We start from the raw sequence: 20153 nt of genomic DNA on the forward strand, positions 1-20153 counted from the left end.
CACTAGCATGTGATAATCAATCACTTGCCTCCACTGTGCCCAACCGAGAGCAAGAATTTCCGTCTCTTGGGTATAGAGCAGAAATCATTTTGGAGTTCCTGAGGAAGTTTTGGACGAAACCCTGCGGACTCTTGATGACTAGCTGAAAGTTTAGCGGACCTTGGATACTTCATGGAATACATACTTTTAAAGGGAGCAAATAGACAGAGCTCATTTTGGTGCGAGACGCAGTGGTGCCTTTATTGATGACATCATGGCGACCCAGCGTCCCCAATTTTAAGGAGAGACAACTGATGGAACAAGATAAGTGTCTCTCTCTTTTCCTATGTATTATTCATGTGAAGAAAGATTAGTATCGGGTCTATGCTTTAGTCTCCACCGAGGATGAGTGGAACAGTAGGTGTTAGCTTGACACTTGATGTCCATATCTTCATTCATTCTTATTACCGTGGTAGAGCAATCTACTCTCACATGATTAGAGCACCTAAGAGTGGTTTGGTGAAGTCACGATATAAATGAAAAAATATAAAAAACCACGGAGGGGTTCAATGATTCAGATGCTCAACCTCCCGCAGAGACTGTAAGTTAAATATACGGTCATATTTGGGTGAGTTAATACTCTGAGAACCCTCCAAAATAAATATTAGATTATATATGTGAGAGCCGGTTTCCAGGGTATTTAAACTGAATGTGAGATCAAGCTACCACCTGCATTATGGTATCCACGTTTTTATAGTATCTGGTTTGTATTTTGTTATCAGTTTTAGTTACCGGAATACTTGTTATTAGGGATCTTTTTTGAATCGGTATACCACAACTGGAATAATAAGCAGATTTAATTTAACAAACACTTTTTCTTCTATTTCTTCTATTTTTAAAGGTAGATGCTTAACCCAAGCAAATAAAATTTTTATATAGATAACAATGTGTTTATTCATACCACTGAATAGGGCTTAACACATAGAACTCAAAGAAGTCTTTAAAAAGAAGAAAGGTTTGCATTTGTAGTGAAATGGATGAATACCACTAGTTTTCATTTATTTAACAACAAAAAAATAATCTATTAAATTCTACTGCAAAATGAATTCTATAAGTAGACATTTTTTTGTGAATTTTAGTGCGAACGTATAGTTTTCACCTTCAGTACACAGCTCTGAGTAGTTGATTAATGATCTCACCATAGCACTGACCACTCTGCTTACGTAGACGGGATCACACCTGTTGGAACAGTCTAAGGCTGGGTCTTCGTAATGTTTCAAGCTCTGATCTAGTAAGGCGAGGCTGATATCCAAAATGTTGTTTTCAAACTGGAAGGAATCACAAAGATGCTCAAACCTTCAAGAAGATATTGTGGTGGAGCTGAGATACTGAAGCCACTGAAGAGAAGTCATCAAAGAGTTACTTCAATAACTTTTATTACAGGATTTTCTCCTTTATCCAAGGACTAAGGGGGGAAGTTATCAAGCTGTGTTATGGCAATGATCTATGTTATTTGCCCCTTAAAGCATATTAAAGGGTAATAACTCGAGTTAGATTACTGCACTGCAGCATTAGTGAAGTTACTATGGGGTAAACAGTAATGATATGGAAAGCATGCAAATGTATGCAACACATCTCATTGCTATGCAAATGTTATAATTTACCTCAAGCTGCATTATATCTGGAAAAATAACCCTAACTTTTTACCATCCTGAGTGAATTGGGCCTCAAAGCCATGGCTCAGCCTTGCCAGGCCACATCTTAAAGCAGCTGCCATGCACTCAAAGAGCTCCCACCCCATGAAAACCCTAACCTCCTGATTCACATCCCCCCCTACGAGCACCCCTAATCCTTCATCAGAAGCACCACCCTTGATCCATATTCCCATCCCTGCCAATGAACACCCTGATCCTGTCATCAGCCCCCCCCAAGGAACCTCCCAACCCCCCCCCCCCCCCTGAGCCTACTGTTACAAGTCCTGGTGCAGGGGTATAGCCAGACACCCAATTTCGGGTGGGCCTGGACCCAAAATGGGTGGGCAGAAGAACCCCGCCCCATCCCACAGGTGATTTGGTCTCGCCTTCTCTCGCCTGCATGCCATATGGTCTCTCAAACAACTGCCCTCTCCTACATACCTTTTAAATAACAGATTTTCACGAGCAGCGAGCAGCAACTAATACACACTGCTCATGTTGGCTCCACAGCCTTTCCACTGATGCAACTTCCTGTTTCCGCATAGGCGGTAATACGTCAGAGGTAAGGCTGTGGGGCCAGTGCGAGCAGTATGTTGCTATTTCCTGCAGGCGAAGATCTGCTATTTACAAGGTATGCAGGAGGGACAGATGTTGGGAGTTTTCAGCTGGTGAGACTTGGGAATCCCTGCCAGCCACATCATAGGTGTACTGCTACTGGGTGGGCTATGCCACTGCCTTGGTGATTCAGTGGATCCTGGGGCAGGAACAATTCCCAATCACTCCTGCCCTCACCGGTGCCTTCCTTCAAAATGGCAGCAGTGACCCTAATGGGGGTCTCATGGTAATACTGTTAGGCAGGGGTGTAGCCAGACTTCGGTGGGAGGGGGGGTCCAGAGCTCGAGGTGAGGGGGCACATTTTAGCCCCCCCCCCCGGTGCCACCGCCACCCCCACCATTGCCAACGCCCACCCCCCGCCATTGCCGATGCCACCAACGTTGCCCCCCCCATTGCCGCCGCCGCTGCCACCATCAACTTTGCCCCCCCGATGACCATTTTGACCTCCCCTCCCGCCGCCAACCCGCCGTCGCCTATCATTGCTGGCGGGGGACCCCAACCCCCACCAGCCGAGGTCCTCTTCTTTCTGCAAAAGGCTTCCTTCTGTTTCTGACGTCCTGCACGTTGTGCATGCAGGACGTCAGAAACGGAAGGAAGCCTTTCGCGGAAAGAAGAGGATCTCGGTTGGCGGGGGTTGGGTTCCCCCACCAGCAAAGGCAGGCGACGGCGACGGTGGGAGGGGGGGGGTCGAGAGGGTCATAGGCAGGGGGGTCCAGGGCCAAATCTACAGGGGCCCAGGCCCCCCAGGCCCCACGTAGCTACGCCACTGCTGTTAGGAGTCATGTTAGGGGATATCTCAGGTTGCTGACTCCTTGATAATTACCCTCCAAGTGACACAAATCTCAAGTGTAAATCATATTTGGGTCAGAAAGTAGGGATGTGCATTTGCTAACACATATTTGATTTATTTGGCCATCTAACAATTTTAGGGCCCCTTTTACCAAGCTGCGGCAAAAGGGGGCCGGCGCTAGCGTCGGCACGTGTTTTACACATGTGCCGAGGCCCCCTTTTACTGCAGCGGGTAAAAGCGAAGTCTCGCCTTCCTGCAGGAAATGGCCTTGCAGCAAGTAAATCGCAGGGCCATTTTGGGGGGAGCCCTTACCACTACCCATTGAGGTGGCAGTAAGGGCACCCACGTTAACCCGGTACTAACTGGGCAGTGCGTGGCACTGCTCGATTACAGCCAGGTACACTCCAGTGCTATAAAAATGACGTAGGAAGTGCCACTGGGCTGTAGATTGAAGACAGGTCTTAAGACCTATTTTTATGAGAAAATGTATAATTTTGAGGGAAAATTAAAGAACCCTGAGTCTCATAAGTACCTAAGTACATAAGTAATGCCATACTGGGAAAAGACCAAAGGTCCATCGAGCCCAGCATCCTGTCCCCAACAGTGGCCAATCCAGGTCAAGGGCACCTGGCAAGCTACCCAAATGTACAAAAATTCTATATATGTTATTCCCAAAATTGTGGATTTTTCCCAAGTCCATTTAGTAGCGGTCTATGGACTTGTCTTTAGGAAACCGTCCAACCCCTTTTTAAACTCTGCCAAGCTAACCGCCTTCACTACGTTCTCCGGCAACAAATTCCAGAGTTTAATTACGCGTTGGGTGAAAAAATGTTTTCTCCGATTTGTTTTCAATTTACTACACTGTAGTTTCATCGCATGCCCCCTAGTCCTGGTATTTTTGGAAAGCGTGAACAGACGCTTCACATCCACCTGTTCCACTCCACTCATTATTTTATATACCTCTATCATGTCTCCCCTCAGCCGTCTCTTCTCCAAGCTGTATAGCCCTAGCCTCCTTAGTCTTTCTTCATAGGGAAGTCGTCCCATCCCCGCTATCATTTTTGTCGCCCTTCGCTGATATTTAATGTGGGATGTAATGCATTTGCTCCCCTGTCTGTTGTCCTATACTATCCTATGTAATTTCTCTTCTAGCTTTTATAAATATTTTATTGCTAACCACTTACTTGTTGTTAGGATAGATGGTATATTAAATAAATGAACCCTGCACTCTGAACCTTAAAATATAGGTGACTTTTATTAAATAATTAAAATAGCTTCATCTGTGAGTTGTATATGGTATAACCTACATATATGTTGGAGGAAAAAGAAGTTAACCTTCTTGAATTAATTTAAAAGGCTTTAAAAAAAAAAGCAATATTCAGAGCTCTAGAAATCAAAATATATATACTGTCCTGGCAAAATAATGGAACTCTGATCTGTTCAAAATCTAGAGCTTGCCAGAGAACTCTCAAAATTCAAACATGGTCCAGGTCACTGTCAGTTGTTTTCTTTAATAACTTTTGTCCCCCAAATGCAATGACTCTCCAACATTACCCATAATTCCTCCCCAAAACACAACACTCCATTACCCATAATTCCTTATAAACCTCTACCTGTCCATAGTTCCATCCTCGCTTTTCAATATATTTTTCATGGCCAACATAAATGGTACCATAGTCAGTCAGGACATATTCCTGCCTCTCATCCTCCTTTGGCATATAAACAGCATCATCTGAAAATACAGTAACAGAGTTATACTAACTACTGGAAACAATAAGACGCACAAATAGAAAATATGATGGCAGATAAAGGCCCTTGTGTCCAAAGTGTGAAGAAACTTTGCAAAAGTGTGCATAAGTACATATGTGTTGCCATACTGGGACAGACCCAAGGTCCATCAAGCCCAGCATCCTGTTTCCAACAGTGGCCAATCCAAGTCACAAGTACCTGGCAGAAACCCAAATAGTAGCAACATTTCACGTAGAACCCCAAAGAGTAGCAAGATTCTAGAATTCTAAAGAATAACAAGATTCCATGCAGAACTTCAAAGTGTAGCAACATTCCATGTAGAACCCCAAAGAGTAGCAAGATTCTATTCAGAATGGGACAGACCAAAGGTCCATGAAGCCTAGCATCCTGTTTCCAACAGTGGGCAATCCGGGTCACAAGTACCTGGCAGAAACCTAAATAGTAGCAACATTCTATGTAGAACCCCAAAGAGTAGCAAGATTCTAGAATTCTGAAGAATAACAAGATTCCATGCAGAATTTCAAAGTGTAGCAACATTCCATGTAGAACTCCAAAGAGTAGCAAGATTCCATTCAGATCCCAAGTACATAAGTGTTGCCATACTAGGACAGACCAAAGGTCCATCAAGCCCAGCATCCTGTTTCCAACAGTGGCCAATCCAGGTCACAAGTACCTGACAAGATCCCCAAAGCAGTACAATACATTTTATGCTGCTTATCTGAGAAATAAACAGTGGATTTTCCCCAAGTCCATTTTAATAATGGTCTATGGACTTTTCCTTTAGCAAACCTTCCAAACATTTTTTAAACCCCACTAAGCTAATCGCTTTTACTTCCTGTGAAAATAGCACAAAGGGGTAGATTCTACATATGGAGCCTAAAAATCGGCACTGAAATCAGCGCTGACTATCCTATAATCGGTGCCTTTATAGATGACGCTTTATTTGATATTTTAGAGCCTAAATCTACATGCATCCATTTACACCAACAAAAACATGGTGTAAATCTCAGCATGTAGATTTAGACGCAGTGGGCCATATTCTATAATTATGCATGTAAATTTTGGAACACCCATGAAATGCCCATTTCCCTTCCTGTAACCATGCCCCTTTTTGCCTGCGCATGTTAAAAATTCAGCACACATCTAATATAATAATTTGCTTCTCCAACGTTCCAATGTGTCTACCTGCATTCGTAACCATCTCCTGACGTCACTCTCCCGCAGTAGAAGCCTGCTTGCCTAATGTCAGGAGATGGTTATGAATGCAGTGAGAGACATTGGAACGTTGCAGGAGCAGCTTCAGCCCTTCCTCCACAAGCACCACCATCTCCACCCAGGGCCGCCAAAAGACTGGGCCGGGCCCAGGCCAAGGCCACCCTGGGGCCCCGCTCCTGCCACCCTCGCCGCCATGACCCCCTGAGGTTGCCGCTGCCACCGCTGCCCCTCCACCCCCCCGAGGTCGGCACCACTCCCCCCCCCCCCCTGAGGTCACTGCAGCCACTGCTCCCCCCTCCCCCCCCCCCCCCGAGGTCGCTGCCGCTTTCCCCCTCCGTCCGCCACCGGGCCGAGCCCCCTGCATTGAAATTGCAGTCTCACCTCCGTGAAAGCAGTGCTGCAGGCAGCAGAACGCCTCCCTTCGACCCTCCTTCCCTCCTGCCCTCGCGGAAGTTGCGTCAGATGAGGGCGGGACACAGGGAGGTAAGGAGGCCCAAAGGGAGGCATTCAGCACGTCCAAAAGTTGGACGTTTCTGTGATGGGGCAGTTGAGGACATCCAAATTCTGGACGTTTCTGGAATGGGCAGTTAAGGAAGTCTAAAATAATCAAAATACGCATTGAAAAACAGAGTTTTCTACCTGAAGACCAAGGATTAAAGAGCAATATGAACTGTTTGAGACTTTTTAACGATGTCTTGCCCTTGTAGTGGATCTGGGCACTAAGTCTGTAATATCCGATAACAGCAGTAGTGGGGCTAAAGATGGTGATATCCAAGTCTTTGGAATCAGCAGATTCATAGGTTGCTTGCCAAGTCCCGCCTTTCTTTCCAGGCTTAGAGAGAGGGAAGGTGGCCTTTGTGTTGTAAGAAGGTCCTGGGAATAGAACAGAGATCAAAACAATTACACACTGTATAAAGCATCAGATAAGAACAGAGATAGAATAATTGGAAAAAGACATTTGATGAAGTGTCATAATAGTTTTCACTGTATATGTGCCTATACATATCTATGCATGCACGTATGTATTTATGAGACAGTACAGACAGTATTGTAGAAACTATTTAGCATCACATCTATGTTAGTTGAATGCTCTAATGTGTGCTTATTAGGTGTACCATTAGTATTATGCTAACATTGTATTGTATGTCTGATATTTATTTATTTATTACATTTGTATCCCACGCTTTCCCACAGATAGCAGGTTCAATGCGGCTTACATAGTAAATAGAATTACAAAGTCTTGAAGGTGAATATTACAAGTTGTAGTAAACATGGAGGGGAATAATCGAATGCGAAAGCCCATCTCCATGGGCGTCTATCTCCGAGAACGGGTACATGAAGGGGCGGGACAAACCGTATTTTCGGAAAAAATGGGCGTCCATCTTTTTTCCGATAATACGGTTTGTGCCAGCCAAATGCATCAGATTTGTGCGAATTTGAGCTGGGCGGTTTCGTTTTTCAGCGATAATGGAAACTGAAGGCGTCCAGCTCAAAAACGAACAAATCCAAGGCATTGGGTCGTGGGAGGGGCCAGGATTCGTAGTGCACTGGTCCCCCTCACATGCCAGGACACCAACCGGGCACCCTAGGGGGCACTTGTAACAATTAAAAAAAAGTTACCTACCTCTGAAGTCCATAGCTCCCTTCCCTTGGGTGCTGAGCCCCCCAAACCCCCCCCCCCAAAACCCACTGCCCACAACTCTACACCATTACCATAGCACTTATGGCTGAAGGGGGGCACCTAGATGTGGGTACAGTGGGTTTTGGGGGCAGTTTAGAGGGCTCCCATTTACCACCACAAGTGTAACAGGTGGGGGGGGATGGGCCTGGGTCTGCCTGCCTGAAGTGCATGCACCCACTAAAACTGCTCCAGGGACCTGCATACTGCTGTGATGGAGCTGGGTATGACATTTGAGGCTGGCATACAGGCTGGAAAAAAAGTTTTTAAAGTTGTTTCTTTTGGGTGGGAGGGGGTTAGTGACCACTGGGGGAGTCAGGGGTGGTCATCCCCGATTCCCTCCGGTGGTCATCTGGTCATTTAGGGCACTTTTTTGGGACTTGTTCGTGAAAAAAAAGGGTCCAAAAAAGTGACCCAAATTCGCGCTAAAAACGCCTTTCTTTTTTCGATTATCGGCCGAGGACGCCCATCTCTCCTCGGCCGATAAACACGCCCCAGTCCCGCCTTCACCACGCCTCCGACACGCCCCCGTCAACTTTGCCCGTTTCTGCGACAGATTGCAGTTGAAGACGCCCAAAATGGGCGTTCGATTTTACCGATTTGGGCGCCCACGGGAGAAAGATGCCCAGCTCCCGATTTGGGTCGAAATATGGGCGTCTTTCTCTTTCAAAAATAAGGCGGATAGTGATAGTGGGGTTTTGAGGAAATATGAATTGAACATAGAAAGGTAAACAAAGATAGGATGTGCAAAAGGAAAAGAGATTGGGAGGGGTAAGGAGTAGGAAGGATGGAGAGGAAAAGATTAAGGGATGAGCATAAGGAGATTAGGAGACATGGTCTAAGGTATAATAATCGTCAGGACAGTAATCATGTGGGTGAATGCCAGTGCTGTTAAATGTGTATATTTTTGATACTGTTTCATGGTAGTTCTATTATTAGGTTTCAATTTACTGTTTTCATTTACTGTATTTATGTTTATTCTTGATCATTTGTTATGCTGTTAACAAAATTGCAAGTGTTAAGTGAAACTGTACCTGCTGTACACCGCCTTGGTGGAATCTCTTCATAAAGGTGGTTAATAAATCCCAATAAATCAATACATTCTGAAACTGTAACATGCATGTGTGCATTTATGAGACTATACAGACTGATACTGTGTATGCATGCATTCTACTGCAGCAGCATGGATGTGTATATACGAACCATTCTGAATCATTACATGGGAATAGCATATGGAGTTGTAAATATGGATGGTTTGACCTCTAGCATGGTTTACATCTTCAAATATTTGACTGGACAAAGAGGAAACATGAAAATGCATGAGGTCATATTCAAAGTGAAGGATCGTCCAAATCGGTATAATCGAAAGCCGATTTTGGACGTCTCCAGCTGCTTTCCGTCACAGGGATGGACAAAGTTCACGGGAGCGTGTTGGAGGCATAGCAAAGGTGGGACTTGGTCATGCCTAACACTTGCATGTCCTTCACCCTTAATCGAAAAAAACAAGGACGTCCCTGACGAACACTTGGATGACTTTACCTGGTTGTGTTTTTCTTACAACCAGGGCACAAAAAGGTGCCTGAAATGACCAGATGACCACTGGAGGGGATTGGGGATTACCTCCCCTTACTCCCCCAGTGGTCACTAACCCCTCCCACCCTCAAAAAATATCTTTAAAAATATTGATTGCCAGCCTCTATGCCAGCCTCAGATGTCATACTCAGGTCCATCACAGCAGTATGCATGTCCCTGGAGCAGTTTTAGTGGGTACTGCAGTGCACTTCAGGCAGGCGAACCCAGGCCTAACCCCCCCCCCCCCCCCACCTGTTACATTTGTGGAGGAAACAGTGAGCCCTCCAAAACCCACCAGAAACCCACTGTACTCACATCTAGGTGCCCCCTTCACCCATAAGGGCTATGGTAGTGGTGTACAGTTGTGAATAGTGGGTTTGGGGGGGGGGGGTTGGGGGGCTCAGCACAGAAGGTAAGGGAGCTATGGTCCTGGGAGCAATTTATGAAGTCCACTGCAGTGTCCCCTAGGGTGCCTGGTTGGTGTCCTGGCATGTCAGGGGGACCAGGGCACTACAAATGCTGGCTCCTCCTACAACCAAATGGCTTGCATTTGGTCGTTTCTGAGATGGACGTCCTTGGTTTCCATTATCGCCGAAAATCAGAAACGACAAAGTCTAGGGACGGCCAAATCTAGAGACGACCAAATTTAAGGAGTTTGACGTCCCTGACGTTATTATCAAAACGAAAGATGGATGTCCATCTTGTTTCGAAAATACAGGTTTCCCTGCCCCTGGATCGGGACGTTTTGCGAGGACGTCCCTATCAAAACAAGGACGTCCCTTTCGAAAATGCCCCTCCACGTCACCTTACCCTTGAGATATGCATTAAAAGTTACCTTTGTATAAGGTGAGTGTGAATGAGATTTCCATCTTAAATGAATTTGTATTGAAATCACCTGTCTCAGCAGTAAACATGACGCTGTCCTCGGGCTCCATTGCCCTGTTGAGTGTTAGGGTGATCCTGAAGCCTTGTCCTCGCCTAACTATTAACTCTGAACTTCTGTAACAATCAGTGTGATGTTCAGTCTTGTTAGAAGCAAGCTGTAGATCGAATTTTAGAACTGTGTTTTGGAATCATAAAAAAAAGCAATTAAACCTCCTTTAATAAATTCTGATTTGTCACCAAGTGTCGCCCTTTCTGAATTCTCTGCAGTGATTTTCTTAATTGCCAAGTCGAGGTTTTACTACGCTACTCATTATGACAGTTAAAACAAAATACTTTTTTTAATTTCTTAATGTGATTTGCATTTCCTCCCTGAAGAAATATTATTATTCAAAAGCACAATATTTCCTACTAATAGTAATAGGCCAGTTCGTTTGCATGGTAAGGAAGAAATTTGTCCAGGAAAACCTCCAAAAAGGGTCTTGTTAAAACAAAATAATAATAATCCTCATTTATAACCAAGCAGTTCTAAGCAGGTTACATAAGAGTAAAAGGAACAATCAGATAAGATCAAATTCTAGAACAAATTACCATATAAGTAACAAACAAACAAACAAACAAACAAACATAAAACAAACAAACAAACAAACAAAAAACAATTCACTTAACATTATGTTTATGATCTCTGTTAAATTAATCACAGTTTCCCTCTTCTGTTCATCTTGTGCTTGACCCACCTTTTGGAATCACTTCTGTGATCCTTTTAGTTCAGATTAAAGCGCCCTTTCACCAAACTGCAGTAAAAAAAATGGCCTTAGGCCCCCTTTTACAAAGCAGCGGTAAACCCCCTACCACTCGCTATAAAGGAAGCACCGCCAGGCTACTGCAGCAGCCCAGCGGTTATTCTCACCCTCAGTGCGCTGTCAAATCAGCTGCTTGAAAATATTTTAATTTTTCTAGCGCCGGGGTGTACCCGGCGATAATCTGGCAGTGCCACGTGCTGCCCCATTACCGCAGGGTTAGCACGGGAGCCCTTGCCGCCACCTCAGTGAGTGGCGGTAAGGGCTCCCCTCCGAAAAATGGCCGCACGGCAAGTGCTTCACTTGCAGCATGGCGCATAGGAGCCGACTCTGTGGGTGCTGTGGGTGCTTGAGCACCCCCAATATTGAGAAAATTCCTTGTATGTGTCCAGGGAGGAGTTATTTCCACTGGGCTTAGCATCCCCAATAATTCTGAAAAGTTGGCGCCTATGAGCATGGCCATTTCCTGAAAAAAAAAAAAAAGAAAAGACCTGCCTTTTACCCGCTGCAGAAAAAAGGGGGCCTCAACACGCGTCAAAAACACATCCCGATGCCAGCGCAGGTCGCCTTTTGCCACAGCTTGGTACAAGGGGCCCTTAGTGCGTGCTTATGCGGGCCATTTCTGTGCACTAAGACCATTTTTACCTCATGGGTAAAATGGTTGATTTTTCTATTTCCAGCATTAATGGGCATACGCTAATTTTCCCATTAGCACATGACCCAGTGGCGTACCAAGGGCGGGACGGTGGGGGCGGTCCGCCCCGGGTGCACTCTCCTGGAGGGTGCAGAGAGCAGGCGCGCGCCTGTCAGCTCCGCTGGTTCCCTGCTCCGTCTGCCCCGGAACAGGTTACTTCCTGTTCCGGGGCAGAGGGAGCAGGGAGCCAGTGGAGCCAACAGGCGCGCGGCTGCTCTCTGCACCCTCCAGCAGCCAAGAATGCACCCTGGAGGGGGGGGGGCTTGATGCGCCTGGGGGGTGTCATACTGCACCCTGGGGGGGGGGGGGGGGTGCAGCGGCAATCCGCCCCGGGTGGCAGCTGACCTAGGATCTCCACTGACGTGACCACTTACCGATACCCATTTTATAAGCTATAAAGTCTCAGACGCTAACCACGCGCTAATCAGTTAGTGCATTAGAATGTAGCAGAAAAGGGTTCTCTCCTGAAGAAGAATTTTTGGGGACAGGCCCCATATCATGCATTGTACAATTTGCTACGGTATCCAAAGAAGTTTCTATGTAGAACTTACCAGCCAACCTGTCAGCCATGGTGATGCTTTTCTTGTACAGTTTTCAGAGATGTCACAGTATGAGTGTAAGATGTAATTGAGCCTGTTGGGGTCCAACTAGTAGAATGGTAAAATCCCACAGGTTAATTAGTTATATCTAGCTAAAATTCATCCCACAGGTTAATCAGTTTCATATCTAACAGAAATGCCAAGTAAAACTGAACTCTTGCGGTATTTAAGAGATAGATTGACATTGGTAGTCCACCTTCGCTCTGCCAAAATTCTTCTCCTGACCATGTCTATTACATATAAAAAAAAAGTCTTCATATAATTATGCTCAAGTCTCAGTATCATATTTGCTTACGTGTCTCCCCCTCTGTATCAATCAGCCTTTTCATTAAGAATGCTGAAAGTCAACATATAGGACCTTAGACTCATAAATCATGAAGTTTTGAAACGTTTGCCTCTTACTACAATATACTTCTCATTCAGGGTGCGCCGAAAAATGGCAGGCACTGGTGTAGGCGTGTGTTTTGGATGCATGGAAGTCCATTTTTAGTGCACCTGCAAAAAAGGCCTCATTTGGGGGAGGGGGGATGAAAATGGGCGTGCGGCAAAATTAAAACCAGCGCGCGTCCATTTTTGACCTGAGACTTACCGCCACCCATTGCCTTAGTGGTAAGGTCTCACGCGTTAACCGGGCAGTAATCATCAGCGCTTGTACACTGCTGATTACCACCCGGGGCATGCGGTAGCCAGGTGGTAGTTCCAAGTTGACGCACTTTGGTCGCGCAAAGGTGCCTACGCGGCTTAGTAAAAGTGCCTCTCTGTGTCCATACCAAATGTTGTCCTGAAAAATGGACCTGCGCGCGTCCGATACACGCATCTACACCAGCGCAGGTGGCACACCGTAGTAAAAGGACCCCTTAATATCTTTAGATTTGAATGAGCTTGAAACTGAGTGATTTTGTTCTGTACAGACCTAGTTTCTCCTCCTCTGTAATGCCGGGTCACTTGCTCTTTCACTTATCTCTCTGCATTTTCCTCTGTTCTCTAAATGTCTGATTTACTAAGACTTTTCACCCATTCGGTGTCTCTGGGGAACAGAAAACAGCTTAGGAAATCAGGCCCTAATCATGCTGCTTTCTGCTGTTTCCTCACATGTTATACATCTGAGCAGTTAGTTCTTTCCTGATCAGAATGAATGATGCAATCTGACTGGCTGCTTCTTACAGAATCTTGCAATCAGGGCCAAATGCCTCATTTTCTCCAATGGAATTCAGACATATTAGCCAATGTTCATTTATTTTTTATTTTTCTTACATTTGTACCCCACGTTTTCCCACTCATGGCAGGCTCAATGCAGCGGGCAATGGAGGGTTAAGTGACTTGCCCAGAGTCACAAGGAGCTGCCTAGTGCCAGGAATCAAACTCAGTTCCTCAGAACCAAAGTCCACCACCCTAACCACTAGGCCACTCCTCCACTGTTGCTACTATTTGAGATTCTACATGGAATGTTGCTATTCCTCTAGCAACATTCCATGTAGAAGTCAGCCCTTGCAGATCAACAATGTGGCCGCGCAGGCTTCTGCTTCTGTGAGTCTGACGTCAGACTCACAGAAACAGAACCCTGCGCAGCCTTCTACATGGAATGTTGCTAGTGGAATAGCAACATTCCATGTAGAATCTCCAATAGTAGCAACATTCCATGTAGAATCTCCAATAGTATCTATTTTATTTTTGTTACATTTGTACCCTGCGCTTTCCCACTCATGGCAGGCTCAATGCAGCTTACATGGGGCAATGGAGGGTTAAGTGACTTGCCCAGAGTCACAAGGAGCTGCCTGTGCCTGAAGTGGGAATCAAACTCAGTTCCTCAGGACCAAAGTCCACCACCCTAACCTCTAGGCCACTCCTCCACTCCACAGTAAGGCTTTGAATGTGAAACTATCTGTACTATTGTTTTTATATTTCAGTACACCACAGTATCCACACTTTGGGTCCCTTTTACTAAGCCGCGTAAGCGTCTACGTGCGCCCAACGTGCGCCAGAATCAACTTACCGCCAGACTACCGCGTGGCTCTTGCGGTGATTTCATTTTTGGCGTGTGTCCGACACGCATGTCTGAAAAATATTTTTTATTTTCAGATGTGTGTAGCGGACACGCGCCAAGTGGCATCTGACACACGTAGGTCATTACCGTCCAAATTCTTTACCGCTAGGTCTATGGTTGGCGGTAAGGCCAGAGACCCAAAATGGACGCGCAGCAATTTTGATTTTGCCGCGCGTCCATTTTGATTTTGCCACACGTCCATTTTCGGGGGGAAAAAAAGAAGATGCCTTTTTTACAGGCGCGCTGAAAAATGGATTGGCACACGCCCCAAACCCTACACTACCACAAGTGTGTTCAGTTTTGGAGGCTGTATCTTGCGAAGGATATAATAAGAATTGAAGCAGTGCAAAGAAAAGCTACAAAAATGGTATGGGATTTGCGTTCCAAGACATATGAGCAGAGACTTGCTGACCTGAACATGTATACCCTGGAGGAAAGGAGGAACAGGGGTGATATGATACAGACATTCAAATATTTGAAAGGTATTAATCCGCAAATGAACCTTTTCCGGAGATGGGAAGGCGGTAGAACGAGAGGACATGAAATGAGATTGAACGGGGGCAGACTCAAGAAAAAATGCCAGGAAGTATTTTTTCACAGAGAGAGTGGTGGATGCTTGGAATGCCCTCCCGCGGGAGGTGGTGGAGATGAAAACGGTAACGGAATTCAAACATGCGTGGGATAAACACAAAGGAATCCTGTTCAGAAGGAATGGATCTTCAGAAGCTTAGCCGAGATTAGGTGGCAGCACCATTGGTGGGAGGCGGGGCTAGTGCTGGGCAGACTTCTATGGTCTGTGCCCTGCAAATGGCAGATGCAAATCAAGGTCAGGTATACACATAAAGTAGCACATATGAGTTTATCTTGTTGGGCAGACTGGATGGACCGTGCAGGTCTTTCTCCGTCATCATCTACTATGTTACACGTAAGCCACTTTTCAGTGCACCTTTGTAAAAGGACCCCTTTATTTGGAAGATTCAACAAGGGCTCATTGTCTGCTGATCTTACAGAACCTAAATTCCCCTGACTTACTGAATGCAAATTATTTGAAAGCTCTGCTATCTCTACTTATATGATTTTATGAAGTGTCGTTATGGTGGAGATTAGAAAATCTTCCTGTTCTTCATGTTAATTTAGCTGTGATAAAATTATCACGCACATAAAAAAAAGTGACGATGAATGACCAATCTTAAACAATGAAATTAGCCATACAGAGTGGAGGAATAGCTCAGCAGTTAAAGCTCAGGCCTAACAGCCCTGTAAGCCAGGGTTCAAATCCTGCTGCTGCTCCTTCTGTTCCTGGGAAAGTCACTTACTGGCCCTTTTACAAAGCGGCGGTAACCCAACGCGGGCTTACTGAACTCTAATCTGGAGCTACAACAAGCCCACCTTAGCCGCCAGCGGAAGTTCCAGCCTCAGCATGCGCCATTTCCGGTGCTAGGGAAAATTGTGCTACGTTCTTAAGCACAGCACCTCCAGGTTAGTGTGAGAACCCTTACCGCCACCTCAATACGCCCTAATTCTATATATAGCACTCAAGATTGCATGTGCAAATATAAGCATGGACCCAATTTGTGTATGCAATTTAATTGACAGATGAGCCAATTAGCGCTAATTGGGTGTTAATAAGCAATTATCAGCGCTAATTGGCGTTCATTTAAATTTATGCCCACATCTTTAGGTGCCAGGATTGGCGCGCAATTTATATGTAAGGATCAGAAAAGGTGGAAAGGCCATGGGAAAGGCATGGGCAGATTTGGGGCATTCCAGGAATTTGCACAAAGGGTTACAGAATAAGGGAGATCCGTGCCTGATTTAGGTGCGACAATTTAGACCAGGTTTCACTTGGTGTAAATCCTCAGGTCTGAAATTGGGAACGCATCATGGTGCCAAACGCTATTCTATAAACAGCGCCCAACTCTGAGAAAATTAGATTTTATCATAATATGACTTGAATTGTGTTAAAGAATAACTTGCATAGAGTTTGTTTTGAAGCCCAGCTCTGAGAACCATTTATAGAATAGTGCTGTGGTAATATTTATTGGCGCCGAAAAATACAGACTTTAGTCCATAGTGTGCACTACTTGCTAAGAGTTTGTACTATCGTTGGCATATGAAAAAACACAAAATGTGATTTTCTGATCATTTTTGTTTGTTAACAACATGCAATGACGTGGGATATGTTATCGCAAATGACAGCTCATCCCTACCATTGACAGCGGTCAATCTCTGGTTCTGTCCTCACTTGTACCTACGAATCCCTTACATTTACCCTAGGCTTACTAAGGTGTGCCAACGGCGTTCATGCATGCTAAATGCCACACAGCAGGGGCGTAGCTACGTGGGGCCACGGGGGCATGGGCCCGCGTAGATTTGGCCCTGGCCCCCCCACCGCCAACCCCTTCGACCCCCCTCCCGCTGCTGCCATCGGGTACCTTTGCTGGTGGGGGTCCCCAATCCCTGCCAGCCGAAGTCCTCTTCTCCGGTGTAGCCGCATTGCTGATCCACAATTCCAGGAATAACATGTATAGAATGTTTGTACGTTTGGGAAGCTTGCCAGGTGCCCTTGGCCTGGATTGGCCACTGTCGTGAACAGGATGCTGGGCTCGATGGACCCTTGGTCTTTTCCCAGTGTGGCATTACTTATGTACTTATATACTTATCAGCAATGTGGCCGCGCCGGAGAAGAGGACTTCGGCTGGCGGGGGTTGAGCCCCGCCAGCAAAGGTACCCAACGGCAGCGGCGGGGGAGGGTTGGCAGCAGAGGGAAGAGGGTTCGAAATGGTTGGTGCCGGGGGGGGGGGGGGGCAAAGGTGGTGGTGGTGGTGGGAGGGGTCAAAAATGGCGGGGGGGGTCAGCGGTGCTGGGTAGCTAAAATGTGCCCCCTCACCTTGGGTTCTGGACCCCCCTCCCGCCGGTCTGGCTACGCCCCTGCCACACAGCCCATTGTATACCTATGGGTTATAGGGCATTTAACACACAGTAATTCGTTAGCGCACACTAAATCCATTAGTGCACCTTAGTAAAAGGACCTCATATGGGTCTAGCTCCAGTGAGAGGATTTTGTATGTATCAGTCATCATTTTCATAAGGAAATATCCCACGATTCTATATATGTCACCTAAAATTATTAGGTGTTAGGCAATTACGCCTAAATGTATTCTAAATACCATGCATACATCTACGTGCGGTATTTAGAATATGCTTAGGCATGGTTCATGTGACTAAATCTACGTGCATTCATTTACACCATCGAAAAGCTGGTGTAAATCCCTGCGCATGGATTTACGCTCACTGGCCCATATTTTATAACAACATGTATAGATTTTGGAATGTCCACAAAATGCCCATTTCCATGCCCCTAAGCATGCCCCTTTTTGCCTACATGCATTAGAAATTAGGTGCAGTACATTACAGAATATGCTTAGCAATGTATGCACATAAATTCTAATTTCTGCCAATTAGTGCTTGTTATTGCTTGTTAAAATCTGTTAAATGCTTAACAGCTTGTTAAAACAATTAATCTACGTGCGTAGTTATATAATACGCCTAAATTTATGCTTGGAACTCTGGGGAATAATGTGTTTGAACTGGCCTATGGACCCCCGGGAAACTGTTTCTGATTTGTAATGTGTCAAGTTAGAAGTAATGTGCACTCTCCTTTGATGCCTCTATCCTCTCCCCTAGAGCTTATACTTCAAGGTCTTTATTCCTATTGCAGGATCTGAACTCTAGTATGTGTTACATAAGAACTTATGAACATGGGTAAGACCAATGGTTCATCTAGCCCAGTATCCTGTTTTCCAAACAGTGGCCAAGCCAGGTCACAAGTGCCTGGCAGAAACTCAAATTGTGGCAACATTCCATTGTAGAACCCCAAAGAATAGCAAAATTCTGGAATCCTAAGAGTGACAAGATTCCATGCAGAATCTCAAAGAGTAGCAACATTCCATGTAGAACCCCAAAGAATAGCAAGATTCTGGAATCCTAAGAGTGACAAGATTCCATACAGATCTCAAAGAGTAGCCACATTCCATGTAGAACCCCAAAGAATAGCAAGATTCTGGAATCCTAGAGTGACAAGATTCCATGCAGAATCTCAGAAACATTCTATACTACAAATCCCAGGGCAAGCAGTTGCTTCCCACGTCTGTTGCAATAGTAGACTATGGACTTTTCCTCCAGGAATTTGTCCAAACCTTTTAAAAACCCAGATACGTGTTTTATGGCTCAGCGCAGTTTTGAGGGGGGGGGGGGGGGGGGAGGGACAGGGGATTTAACTCACCTTTTCAGTTGTGGCTCAGTGCAAGCTACGTTCAAGTACTCTCCTTGTTGGGCTTACAATACAAATTTGTATTTGAAGAAATGTAGAGATAAGTCAGCAGCCAAGGTTATAAAGACCATTGGCGGGATTTGCACCCTGGTTTCCCAGCCCACTGCTATAACCACTCCAATGCTTCTCAACCCTATCCTGGAGGCATCTCAGATAGGTATTCAATATTACCACAATCAATATGGATGAGAAATGTGCATATGCTGGAAATCCACTGTACGCAAAATTTAACTCAGGAACATTCAGGGTGGTAATCCTGAAAAATTGACAGGCTAAATGTGCCTTCAGTGGAGGTTTGATAACCAATGCATTCGGCTACTCTTCTGCTCCTCGCTCTCAGACTCTAGACTCAGGCCTTGTCCTACTGATATTAAGATTCCCATTGGTTATACTTGCCGTGCTTTAGTTCTGATTCCTTTCCTCTATCTGGGATTGCTGAAATGATGCTCTCCTGGAGACGTAGCAGCTCACCGCTTTATGTTTCCTGGTTTTTGTTTCAGTTATGTTTCTCCGGTTCAGTAATAAACAATCATTTGCAGGAAGTAACGGTTGTATGGTCGTGCCTGTCAGTTAAGGGATCCTTGTGGCAGCAAAGACAGCTCCTAAAGTCCACAGTGCACCTTTGTACAAAAGCACTTGAGGGAAGTTGCAAACGGGGCTGAGGTTAAATACTTCAGAGCTTTGCTCTCTGCTCACAGTACAGCTGGGCTCTGACACTCCCACCCACCCAATTGCTTCTGCACTTTGCCTCTCCTGCCCTATCTCCATCTGCTTTTAGCTACAGAAAGAGGGAGGAGCCAACAAACAGAGCATAAACCATTTTGAAATAAACTTCAGCATGCAACTCATAAATTACAGACAGAGAGCATTAAGGTTCATCCTTTACACTGCATATTGAGTGGAGGAGTGCGGTTAGGGTGGTGGACTTTGGTTCTAGGGAACTGAGTTCAATTCCCACTTCAGGCACAGTCAGCTCCTTGTGACTCCGGGCAAGACACTTAACCCTCCATTGCCCCATGTAAGCCGCATTGAGCCTGCCATGAGTGGGAAAGCGCAGGGTACAAATGTAACAAAAATAAAATAGATACTATTGGAGATTCTACATGGAATGTTACTACTATTGGAGATTCTACATGGAATGTTGCTATTCCACTAGCAACATTCCATGTAGAAGGCTGCGCAGGCTTCTGTTTCTGTGAGTCTGACGTCCTGCACGTACGTGCAGGACGTCAGACTCACAGAAGCAGAAGCCTGCGCAGCCACATTGGTGATCTGCAAGGGCCGACTTCTACATGGAATGTTGCTAGTGGCATAACAACATTCCATGTAGAATCTCAAATAGTAGCAACAGTGGAGGAGTGGCCTAGTGGTTAGGGTGGTGGACTTTGGTCCTGGGGAACTGAGGAACTGAGTTTGATTCCCACTGCAGGCACAGGCAGCTCCTTGTGATTCCGGGCAAGACACTTAACCCTCCATTGCCCCATGTAAGCCGCATTGAGCCTGCCATGA

At 45.6% G+C, this 20153-nt stretch overlaps 1 protein-coding gene across 1 annotated transcript in view; it reads right to left on the minus strand.

The window, feature by feature from the left end:
- LOC115475888 (protein-glutamine gamma-glutamyltransferase 6-like) overlaps positions 1-18635 on the minus strand; it is a 46300-nt gene extending 27665 nt beyond the window's left edge. The window contains exons 1-6 of the mRNA XM_030211953.1: positions 18597-18635; positions 12220-12315; positions 10188-10352; positions 6682-6915; positions 4692-4810; positions 1179-1307 (exon numbers count right to left, since the gene is read on the minus strand). Coding sequence (XP_030067813.1) covers positions 1179-1307; positions 4692-4810; positions 6682-6915; positions 10188-10352; positions 12220-12238 — 666 coding nt within the window. The 5' untranslated portion in view covers positions 12239-12315; positions 18597-18635. The remainder of the gene's footprint in view (positions 1-1178; positions 1308-4691; positions 4811-6681; positions 6916-10187; positions 10353-12219; positions 12316-18596) is intronic.
- Between the last annotated feature and the right edge of the window lie 1518 nt (positions 18636-20153).

The sequence above is a fragment of the Microcaecilia unicolor genome, chromosome 8 (assembly GCF_901765095.1).
Source record: "Microcaecilia unicolor chromosome 8, aMicUni1.1, whole genome shotgun sequence".
Lineage (NCBI taxonomy): Eukaryota > Metazoa > Chordata > Amphibia > Gymnophiona > Siphonopidae > Microcaecilia > Microcaecilia unicolor.